This window comes from Canis lupus, chromosome 11 (assembly GCF_003254725.2).
Source record: "Canis lupus dingo isolate Sandy chromosome 11, ASM325472v2, whole genome shotgun sequence".
NCBI lineage: Eukaryota > Metazoa > Chordata > Mammalia > Carnivora > Canidae > Canis > Canis lupus.
This window is the reverse complement of record NC_064253.1, coordinates 69,573,653-69,586,367: the sequence shown is the minus strand read 5'-3', so window position 1 is coordinate 69,586,367 and position 12,715 is coordinate 69,573,653. Positions and strand designations below refer to the sequence as shown.

Genomic DNA, 12,715 nt, shown 5'->3' with positions numbered 1-12,715 from the left:
ATAAGAATCTATGTTTTCAATCATCAAATGGACAGAGACAAAGCACTTTTGTTTTGCCAGTGGTGGTAGCAGTGACAGTGCAGAACAGCAGGTCCTGCTACACACTGCTGGTGGGATGTGAGCTAGTTCACCCTCTCAAAAATGCCACAGGTTGTATCCACTAAAATAAAAAAAGGCCAATAGATTATGATCCAGTAATATCATTTCTCAGCATCAACTCTAGAGTAATGCTCACATGTGCCTATAAGGAGGTTCCTATAGGAGTACTGACTACAGCATTTGTTTGTAACAGAAAAATGCATGAAATATTATAAAGGCCCAGCTTTAGGGCTGCAGTTAAATAACTTGTAGCACATTCCCTCCATGGAGTACTGTATGGCATTTAAAAGGAGTGATATAGATTTAAGAACCAAGGTGTATAGATAGCCTAGATTACTACATTCCTCTCTCAAGACTCCATGTCTGGTCTGTGACTGAATATGCACTTCTTCCATAAAGTATAGTATGCTGGTTCATTCATTCATTCATTCATTCACTCATTCTTTTATCTATCAACGTTTGCTGAGTATCCACCTGGTTTCGACCATCAGTACTAGGGCAAACCTCTTCAATGATCAACACTTAACCATCAAGTCTTATCCATCCTTAAGGCCTCAGCTTAGACATCGCTTCTTCTGAGAAACCTTCGTTAACCACCTCAGGCTGGGGCAGATACCTTTCTTGTGTTTTCCCACAGCTCCCTGTGATCTTTGCACTAGAGTACTTTCCATGCTACCAGATAGTTACCTGATTCCTTGGCTGTTCAGGCCCTTTAAACTGTGTGCTCATGAGGCCAGGAATCGGGACTCTATTCCTAGTTCCAACATAGCATATAGCTCAGCACAGGCACATAAGTAAATACTTGTTAAGGCAAACAACAACTATTACTGAACACAGTTACATTTGATTTGCACTCGTTGGCTGGTGAATGAATTAACAAATGAACACATACAAGAACAAAGAATGGATGACTGGGTGACATACAGAAAGAGCCAGGAAAAGAAGTGGGACCAAGATAAACAATGAAGTGGTGAAGCAGCTTAAGAGCCATAGAAACAGCATGAGGGATCCATCTATGCCTTCAGTTGACCCTGATTTGGTCTAAACTTTCCCAATGCTCTGAGGCTTAATATGGCATTGCATGTCAATGTTATGGCTAAGATCTGGAAGCATGAGACATATATTCCGAGAAGTTTCACTCTATGTTACTGTTGACATGCTCTTCATTCATTCATTCATTCATTCATTCATTCAACAAGCATTCATAGAAGCCCTGATTCTGTTGCATATGAGCATGCTACATTTTGTACTTAAGAATCTGAACCACATGAGAGGGGGAATAAAAAAGGAACTAAAACACAAGCACAGTTAAATATAAGACAAGCCAAACAGTGATCAAGGACCAAGGATCCTGTTATAAGACACCCATGTTCCAAATAGGCTAGGGTCTCAGTGATGGCAGTTCAGCTAGTCCTTATTATGAATCACTAAGAGACATTTCTGGTCTTTGCTCAAATATCACCTCATCAGAGGCCTTCCCTTAACACTTCTCTAAAATCACTAAACTCTACCCAACTGGGATATTATGCAATCGTTTCTGGTTTGTGTCTCCCAGCCACACTGCAGGAATCAATGAGAGCAAGGACCTTTTCTGCTCTGTTCACTACTGCATCCCTAATGCCTACAAAGTAGTTAGGCTCATGATGGGAATCAACAAACATTTGTTGAGTGATCAGACTGATAAATGAACTATAGTTTTTGAGCTGCGATTGGTGGGGTTTCTGAGCACGTAGAGTCCAGAGTCAGACCTGGGATCTGATTTGTAAAATTTGGACTCAAATGCACAAGAAATTCCACTCAGACCATATAAATATATCATTTCCTTATGCTTATTCATTTCCCCTAAGAATTATATTAAGAATGCCAAGAAGCTGAGGCAAAATAGACAGAGATTGTGTTGGCAGGTTAACAGGTCTGAATGAGAGACAATCAATAGAATAATTAATTGGGATGCACATATAAGCCAAATGGGAGAAGTGACTTCTATGCATATTTCTAGTTCTAAATCAAAAATCCTAAGAAGAGAGAGGCACAAATATATTTGTTCAACCAGAGAATGAATGACTAAGAGCACTGGCTTTGGAGTTGATGGATTTACATACAACCCTAGCTAGGTGGCTTGATAGCTATTCAAAGTCTGAATTCCAGGTCCTCGTCTGTAATCTGGGAAGAAGACCACCTACTTTGTGGAGCTGCTGTGCAGATCAAATCAAATGAGATTACTTAAGTCATACCCTTAGTAAGTTCTTGACACATAGTAAGTACTCAGTAAATTATAGCTCCTCCATTTCTCTTCAACCACTAAACTCCTTCTCCTTCTTCATTTAAGAGCTGTTCAAAAATATTCACCGAATGTCTACTTTGTGCCTGCAATTATTCTAGGCACCTGGAAGGCACTAACAGGCAAGCAAACAAAGAAAATCCAGTCCTCAGGAATCTTATATTTCTTAATTACATCTCAATTCTTCCAAGTTTGGGTTAGAAGCCACTTTTTGTCTCTGTCTCCGCCTTCGGGGTATTGCTACACTATAGTGACACTGCTTCCCTCTTTTCCTACAGTGTGAGTACCATGAGCTCAGACTCCATGCCTATCCTGGCACCACGGTATCATCATTTCCTAATACGGTGCATGGTATCTGATAGACACCACTAAATATTTGCTGAATGAACTGATGATGGATGGATGGATAGACGAAGAGATGAAGAGAGTGAGCTTCTATTCATTGTTTCTGGTTGCTTTATTCCTCACTTCCTCTCAGAAAAAAAAAAAAAAGAGCTCAGTTTTGTCCACAGTCTTTACATCTTAGAGAAATCTGAAGATTCCATCCAGACCCAAGGAGCATGGTAGCCAGTACAGAAGCACTTGGCAGTCAAGTTTAGAAACAGAAGCTTCCTTGCTCTTTCTTCCCAGCCAGATGCATAAAGAACTGGCTGTGTAGCTGGTGTTTCTGGACTCCGAGTAGGTCTCAGGAACTGACTGAGGACTGGTGTCTCCTGAGTCATAGCCTGTCTTCTATTTGCTATACCTTAAACCTCAGCCAGCTTGGATGCATGTCTGAGGTCTAGAATCTTGCCTTTGCACTATTACAACAGAAGGTGGTGTGGTACTGTGGATGAGAAGGTGTTATTTGGAATTAGACGTCGGTTTTAAACCTGACTCTGTCATTACCAGCTGTATTAGGTCGAATAAATCACTTTTCTGAGCTTCAGCTTTTTCTCTGAGCTTTACTTCCTCATAAATATTTGTTTTAAGGCAGTTAGAGCAGAGAATACTCAGCAAACGGTTGACATTACTGTTATTTTTATTACTATTGTCCACAACTACACATTGTACTCGGGCATCCTAGTGAATTAGTGGTCTCCTCTGGGTACCGATTCTTACAGACAGTCTCTGCTAAGTCCCTTTTACTACAAAAAAAAAAAAATTAATGAGTCACTAGTCACCTAAGAACAATGTCTACCCACAGAGAAGAGTTTAATGTGTTGCCCCCTCACTTTACCAAGAGGGAAACTGAAGCCCAAAGATGTGATGCAATGTGTCTTAACAACATATGGTGAGTTAGTAGCAGAGTCAATGCTGGTCCCCTTTTCCCATACCAGTGTCACTTCTCATTCAATGGAGGGGTTTCCATGCAACAGAGAGGTTCCACATTTCTTCCTCATCCTGGCCAAAAGTAATCAGTCTCCTAGAAGTGTCCATTGGGTAAGCACAGAAGCCTTTCCATCAATGTCATACCTTGGGAAGCTATCTCCAGTACAGATAAAAGAAGGAATAAATATTTTTGTTGAGAGAAAAAAATGAAGACAAAGGTCAAAGGGAATCATGTAATGGGTTAAGTCAGGGAAGAAAAAGAAAGCATTTTTTTTCTCACTCCTCTTTTTCTCCAAAACAGTCTTTATATAGAACTTGTATAAGAGCCAATTTATTTGATATGGAAAAAATGTGAAAGCAGCAAAATACACACCACACACACACACACACACACACACACACACACACACAAAGAGGTATTTGTGTTGGAGTTCAGAACTCAAATTACCAAGAGATAAAGGAGTTGAAATGGTAGGTTAACTTGGAATGATGGTTTACTTTTTTTAGAATCTCAGAGAACATTCAGGTCAGGAAATGTAGCCCAGCCTAGGTCTCCAGTAAATTCTTTAGGACTCAAGAAAGACAAAGAGGAAGTTAATGAAGGCCTCAGTCTAGCCCATATGTTTGAAACATCATAGTGGGCTCTAAGAAAGATTTGTTGAGTGAATGAAAGAACAAATGGAGCATAAGAGTGTGGGTCTGAATAGTGGTGGTTCTGGAAGCAAAGTGGCATAGGACTGGGTGTTTTTAACTACATGGTTAAAGTCTTCAGCACTGAAGTGTGAGCATCCACAGGAAAGGTACCAGGTCATTCCTGAAATATTTAGCTTCTAGTGAACACTCTGGCACACAGAATGTCCTCAGTACATTATTTTCAAATTGAATGAGTATTGGGAAAGAGACCCTGGAAATCCCCGAGCCTTACAGATCATTTACACAGTTTAATAGAGTGACTATTAAACTGTAGCAGCATTAAAGTCATTTGGGAAGACCCTCTAGTCAAGTTTCTGATTCAGTTGTCTGGGCTGGGACCTAACTAAGTTCTCAGGTCTTGCTGCTGCTGGCCTGGGGCCCCATTTTGAGAACTTGCTTTAGTGCAATGGCTCTTAAACATGAATGTACATTATAATCATCCACTGAGATTTTAAAAGTTCTTCTGATGGCCAGGCTTTATCTCCTTACAAATTAAGTTAATACTTGGGGTGTTGGGGATTGGGGGATGGGGTTGGAGAAGGGATGCTGGTGAAATATAAGGGATTTTAAAATGTCCCTAGTTTCTATAACATGCACCCAACTTTCAGAACCCCTAGTCTAGCACAACCTCCTCCTTGCAGATCAAGGCCTCTTAAGGCTGAAAAGGGTCAGTGACTAGCCTAAGATCCTAGAGCAAGTTGGTGACTATCCGGGAATGCGACTCAGGGGCTCTCACTTCTTCAGTTGAATTTCTACCCTTCCACATTTATCAACTATGTCTATTCTCACAAGCACACAACTCCAGGCAAAAAACGAAATCTGTATTTAAATTGAGAGTTTAAAGCATCTATGACTTCTTCTCTCCATTGTTTTATAAAGAAATTTTAAGTGGATGCATATTTATAGAACTTTACCACTCTAGACAAGCAAGAAGATGAAAGAGACAGCATTATGGAATATTTTCAAGGCAAGATGATCCTTTAAATTTTAAGTACATTCTCAAACACAAACCAAGTGCTCCCTCTGAGTTCTTGAACAGATGTTCTTCATCTCTGAGTCAATGAGTGGGCAAGGGTCTGCTTGTGATGTGCACATTAATTGCTGGCATGTAAAAAGGAGTGCTGGTAAAGTGTTTGAAAGTGGTTCTGTCTCTTAAAAAGATTAAAAGTTTCCTCCAAAATTTGGTTTCTATTAATGATTGGCTCAGTAAATATTTTCAAGTAGACAGAGAAGATATTGGGTCTTATATCATCTTAGAACCAAAGAGAATGTGACAAAAAGCCCATAGAAACCACTGACTTGAGCATTTTCATTACACAGAAGAAGGAAGTAAGGCTCAAAGAGATTGAAAGATTTATCTAAAATTAGTAAGTGGACTGGCCGGGGCTAAACCCAAGGTATCTGACTTCTGAGCTATTGTTCTCTCCAGTACTCAAAGTGTTCCCTACTTATAGCCCTTGCACACAGTACATAGTTCAACAAATTTTGGTGATTAGCTTCGCAAACTCTTGGTACCCAAGTTAGGTGGTGAAGGCCCCTTCATTTGTTGGATTAAAGCAGAAGTTAGAATCACATCTTTAGCCAAACACTGATCAAAGACACTGGCTTTAGGAGTCAGGACAGAAACTTGATCTTACCACTTCCTAACTGTGTGATTTTGGACAAATGACTTCACATCTCTATGCTGTCATTCTCTTCTTTGTAAAACAAGAAGGATAATTGGGCTGTGGTTGTGGAGAGGATGAGATGAGTAAAAGATGCAAAGATCTCAGCTCATGGTCTGGCATATAGGCAAAGCACTAGTAACATCACTGTACGGTGGCCTCTCTCCTAAATACTGAGGATGTTTGAGGAAGAGGTGGCTTGAGAAATGAATATGAAGGACAAGCACTATCTCACATAAAAGCCATGAGTATCCCAGAAGGCTCCTGGAGACCTAGAGCTACAAGGGCTCTTAAGGATCAAATGGGTTTGAACCTCTCTTCCACTTCGTAAAAGGAAACCAAACGAGGACTGGGACTGATTATGTTCACTTTCCAGGAACATTCTCATGCAAAAATGCAGAAACATGCTCAATTTCTAGGCAACCTGCTATAACTTCACTCTCTTCTCACTCACTGACAAAGCAATCACAATTCATGAATCTTCTTCAATTAAATATAAAAAGGAAATCATTAGCAAACTTCAGTTCTTCCAATTTCATCAGTAATATATGACTTTCTTATGCCTAATCTTATACAGCCTCCTTTATTCTATCATTGGGAAAACTAAGAAAAGCGTAGGAACCTTAGCATTACAGTAGAGCTCTCACCAAAAATCCAGGCCTCCTGGCTCCTTGTGCATTGCTGTTCCCACCATAACAACTCTGCCTCATTAGGACAATTCTACAATCAGTGAAAGTTATAGATCCCTAGAAATGATTAATCTTCTTCTAGAGCTGGCCTCTCTGACCATCCTTACATTCATCTGCAGCCCACCCACCTGACCATCTCCCTATCCAGAGAGTGCACTTACGTGTCCGTGAATCTTCTATGGAGGTGTAGGAGGGAGGCCACGTCCACATGGAGAGGAGGGTCCCGGACCACCTTGTACTGCAGGGGCTTACACTCTAGACAGAGCGGGCTGTCTGCAATGGACGTCAACATGGCCGCATCGATCTCTAGGTGCTCATCCAACGTGTAGATCTGTATGCCGGATACCTCCTCACCCACATCTCGGAGTTTGATGGTCAGTGGGACATCGCAGAAGACATTCTGAGGGCCCAGAGAGATGTTCTTCCCACTGACAGTCAACAGTTTGATGTCATTGACAGCCCCACTAGAGTCCCAGTCAGTGGAGACAAAGGTCACCCAGATGGTCAAAGACTCAGGGACCAAGGGGTAGCGGAATTCCAGTTCAAGGTAGCAGCCTTGTGGCTCAGGGCAGGCTGGAGGGACTGTGTGTGGGTTGACAGCTGAATTTGGGCTCCAGGTGCGGACACTGGACTTACAGGGCTGCTCAACATCTGGATGACCTATGGAGAAGAGATGAGGGTATGAGTTCCTGAAAGCCCTCCAGTCTGGTCCTCGGAGCTTCCTGTGGACACTAGGAGAGACTGGCCTAACTTGAGCTCAGAGAGAGGGTGAAAAGAAGGAAGATTCTCAGTGTTCTGGTAAATCAGCTGTGTGCATAGCACCCAGCTTGTCTCCACCCCTGCAACACAGATCTTGAATGAATCACCAAACATTTGGTCAAAACTAGATTCAAGTAAGTATCTTACGCTTAAGTCAATGTCCTAACTTTCCTTATCTAATCCCTACTTATAAGCTATATTGCCTCAGATGGAAAGAAGGGAGAGACATACATTTGCCAAATACCCATATGTCCCCTGAACGTGCTTACTTCTTGCAAAGATTCATCTCAGAGGTGAGGCAACTAAGACTCATAAATGTGGAGTGAACTGATCAAAGCCTCACAGCTTGATGTGAAGGTCAGCATTAGAACCCAATGTTGTCTCATCTTGAAGTTCATGATCTTTATTCTCCCTCCTGCATGCAGAGGACACTAAAATAAACTAGAATCTCTAAAGTACTGATTTTAGTACGACCTTCTTGAAATGACAGGACAACAAGCAACCTTTAGCGAATTAGAGGTGAGAACAGATAGTTTCTCCCCTTGGACTGAGGACTCTGGGAGGAAACTGTCTAGAACCATGAATGACAGAGCTGGAAGGCAGCCCCTGGAGCCATCTTATCTCTCCTCCTCTCTGCCACATGAGGTCATTCCATACCACTGAGCTTCTCAGAGTTCCGTCCAGTCTGACTCAGGAAGGGGAGGGTTGGGTGAGGCGGGGGGAGAAGGAAGGAGAGATTCTTCTACTCTCTCCCTGGGGAGACAATGCCTCATCCCCACTGATCTCAGCCTGCAGCGACTTCTGAATTTTTCTCTGCTGAGATCATTAGTCCTAGACCCTCAGAGAGCTCTCCTTTGCACTGCTGAGAAAAGTAATCAGGACTCAGTGTAGTAATTGGCTCTAATTTGTTTAAGAGAGTCTAGCAAGAGATACAGATCAGCTGGTGATGGTAGGATGGAGGATCTCAAGTTATCCTATTAGCCACATTCTTTTTCTTCTTTTGCATCACTGGTCGGTGGGAGGTAGGATGTTGGGCATTTGTAACACAAAAGGGAAAAGGCAATATTTGTCTGAAATGGCTTTGTGGTAGTGTTACAGCATCATAGGAATCACAATATGAACATCAGAAAACCATTTTGGGTGGAAAAGCTACTCCAGTGAAGGCTAAAAATGCCTCAATCTCTGTCTCTCTGCCCAACCGAGGGAGAAAAGAGAAGACACCATGTGGAGATGGAGAAGAGAAAAAGGAAAGAGAGAGGGGAAGAAGATGAGGAATATTCAAAAGACTTTTTAAATACAACACATTAGAGCAGGAAGAGATGGACAGAATGACAGGATTCTCTCCGGTGCCCCTTGGCAAGGTTCATCTGTTATTTGAAGCAAAGGCTGGTTAGAAGTGACCAGTGGTTTAAGTCAAAGGCAGAAGTGATGTCTATGCTGACGCCTTAGAAGCCCTAGTGAAGGTGAAGATTTTCCTCTGTTGACTCTCCAACTCAGTGGTGTTCTTGATTCTCTTAGCTTTGTGGACTACTGACACACAGACATCACTTACTCACTGAGCTTTACTGAGGGCAGCATTTTAATGTGTGTGAAGCACATTCCCTAGCTATTAATTTATCCATCTGATCGTCATCAAGATCCCATTAGATAGTTAATGTTTTTGCCTCTCATACTCTGTTTCACTCCATGCCAGGTAGCCTTTATATCATATAGTGCCTGGTCCATAGATAGTGACCAAAGTGGACATTTAATAACTATTTGTGAAACAAGAAATCTTCTAATTAATAAGGAGTTAAAATAAAGAAGTGAAAGCCTCATGGAACACTGAAGCTCACTGATGGGGAATGCCAGGTGAGCTTTCCACCCCTCCACACACTTTTTCCTGGAACTGTCTACAGATGGGACAATCCTTCTCCTTTCCTTGGAGAAATGACTACAGTGGTGGGAGCTACAAGAGAATAAAGATGACACATGTGTTTGGCTCCCGCCTTCTCCCTGGTTTCTTGTTAATCAACAGAGGGACCAGACACTTTCCAAAAGACAGGAAGGTGAGTCTGGACACTACCCTCAATTAAGTAAACAGGAATGGAGATCTTAGCAAAGCTTGTGCTTGTCTGGTTATCACAGACCAACTTTTACATGTAAAAAAGAGCCTTGGGGGTTACTGGGTACAACCATCATCAATGCAGCAACCCCTTTAACCTTAGAGGCTCTATGAACTGACCATCCCCTATGCACTCGGCGCTGCACCAAGCATGCTACATGCCTCAGCTCTCTTCCTCTTGGTAGTAAGTCTATGGCACAGGCCTGATGAAAATCGTTTTTACAGAAGAGGGAACTGAGACTCGGATGGTTAAGTCATTCCCTGATGGGGAGAATATTATGTGATACTGTTGGTCCAGATTTGAAGCAATGGAAGCTGGGTTACAGTATCAGCTATACAAGCTTCTTATTTTGTCACCTACTCCAATGATACTTACCTCACAGGGGTGCTGTGAAACTTGAATGGGATGGGATATTTACTAAATGCTCACAAACACGTAAGCTCTGTTATGAAACATAAGGAGGAATTAATAGGCAAAAGCTTGGGAGGAAGAGGAAGTCCAAGCAAAGAGAACAACTGAGACAGAATGGAAAAGAAGATGACTATGATTTTGAGCACAATGGGAGAGCAGCAAGAAATGATGCCAGCAGGCTAAACAGAACCCAGATCATGAAGGGTTTTGTAGGTCATTTTAAGGAAACTTCACTTTATACTGAGAGGGATGGGGGGCTAGTGAAAAACTTTAAGCAAACAAGTGAGACTTGTCTTTTAGAAAAATCACTGTTTAGAGTCACAGACACTATCCATGCATGTATGTACTCATCCGTCTGTCCGTCCATCCATCCATCCATCTATCCATCCAAAGAATAATTATTGACTGGCTAGTCTGTGTCCAGAGTTAGGCTGGTCCCTGGGGAGAGAGGTTTCTACACACATGGTCTCTGGCCCCATGGAGCTCCCAGTCTAGCGAAACCAGGTGGGAAACGGTTGTACTAATGCACACAATCACACCTGTAGCTTGGATAAAGGAACACCAGAAGGGACGAGGACTAACCAAAGTACCTAAGGGGGAAGAAAGAACAAGGCTGAAAAGTTGACTGAGTGTGAATGTGAGACAGGGAGAAGGGCAGAGGAAGAGGGGAAGGAAGGAGGAAGGGAAGAAGAAAGAAAGAAAGGAGGAAGGACGAAAAGCACAAAGGTTACTGTTAACTTCATTGTTAATACATACCCTTTTGTATATATGGTGACTAAATGAAAAGTTACATGTTTATAGAAGCTGGTCACTAGAAGTGAGGCCATATATGTGTGTAAAATATATTTATACATACTTATGCTGATTTAAATTTACATTTATGAAGATCCATACAGACATCTATTATATATCTTTGTGTATATCCACTGCAGCTGTTGACACAAATACAGTCATAAAAACTTGGTGCCAAGTTTTTTCCAGATGAATACTCAGCACACCTGAAATATTCTGGGCAGAAAAATGGGGGAAAGGACTCACACAAACAATGAAAATGAAAAGAGCTAGTGCCGTGTGTTACTCTCTCAAGGAAAACCCAACACATTATATGTTTGTATATGTGACCTTAACTGAGATCTGAGTTGATCAGGCCTAGCTATCTAAGTCCTGGGTGACAACTGTCCCTGATATTGAACACCTCAGGAAATATTCATCTATGAAATACAGTTTTTGCTCAAGAGATAGGAAAATAGGGTTTGTTTTGTGTCCAACCACTTTTTGTGGCCAAAGGCAAGAATTTCTGTGACTGTATTTACCTGAAGTTCATGTAATGGAGTTAATAGAAGATAATGGATGTGCAATAAATATTTGTTAAATGAAAAAAATTCTATCTTATTAATATGGAGTTAAAATAAAGAAGTTACAGCTTCATGGAATATTAGAGCTAGAGAGGACATTTATTCTGTGCATGAGATGCTATCTTCAGAGAAGCTCAGTGACTCATTCAAGGGCACAGAGCACATTGATGGCAGGATTCGGACCAAGGTCCAGCCCACTTTAACCCCCCCCACCCCAGACTCTTTCACCAACCCCAAAGATATGTCTGGCATCGTTCATAGATTTGGGAGTTTTATGTTAGTTTGGGAAGTCCAAAAACTTAAACATGCAAAGATAAATAGGATGAAAATGAGTTGAGAAATAAGTTGCAGAATTTGGCTCATGGAAAAGTTTATTTCTTCAAGGATATTAAAAGGGTCTGAGCCAAAAGGATCACAGAGCCTGTAATAGGATGCTCTAAAAAAAGAACAGAGTCTTTTCCTGGCCTGCATGCACTAAATTTACATATCCTGAAGGAAAACCCAAGGCTGCTGGGTTTCCTTGCATGCCTGAGTCAGCTCAGGGAACCAGGGGGCTCAGCACTTCCAATTGAACTCTACTCTGCACATAACGCTTTAAGAGGGTCAGGAGCAAACCAGGAATTGACTTAACCAATTGACAGTTGGGTTGGATGGAGGTGTGGGGAGATGTCTGAAAATTATTTCATTCACGCACCCAATAGAACAAACCGAGGTGGTTTTAACCAGAGAAATCTCAGGGGAGAATCTTGCTGATTCTACCTCCCAAATATCTCTGCATCCCATTGACTTCTCTCCATTTGTCACTGCCTTGGATCACACCCAGACCACCACCACATCCCTCTCCTGGATTCCTGCAACAGCCCCCTGGCAGCTCCCCTTCCTCTGGCACACTCCTCTCCAGGCCCTTTAGCAGAGACCAACCCATCCTATCTTTATAACACACACATCACACCATGCCTTAGACTCCTGCCAAGGCATGTGGCAGCTCCTTGCTGCCCTCAGTATCAACCCATCCTCATCCAGGCACTACAGGACAATCAGTCCAACCTCCCCCTACTCCACACCTCATGCTCCATGCTCCAAACCTACTTCAGCTCTTATAGCATTATCATTTATGTGGGTTACCTCTACTGATAGTTATCATGTTATAAATGAAAATTGAGAAACTTTAAAACACAAGAATACATAAGCATGTGTTCCATTAGCTATCAGAGTAGTAATAACATCACATTCCATGCGGCCACTGGAAAGCTCCACTGCTCTCTCCGGAGAGAATGGGAGTGAAAATGGTAATCAATATCACAGCATTATTATGAAAATAATTTTGGACTTTGAGGACACCCTAAAA

General features: G+C 41.9%; 1 protein-coding gene across 1 annotated transcript in view; it reads right to left on the bottom strand.

Moving 5' to 3' along the window:
* The window catches only part of PAPPA (pappalysin 1), a 237,027-nt gene that overhangs the window by 151,021 nt on the left and 73,291 nt on the right, over positions 1–12,715 (bottom strand). The window contains exon 7 of the mRNA XM_035696916.2: positions 6,899–7,397. Within this exon, the coding sequence (XP_035552809.1) occupies positions 6,899–7,397 (499 nt within the window). The remainder of the gene's footprint in view (positions 1–6,898; positions 7,398–12,715) is intronic.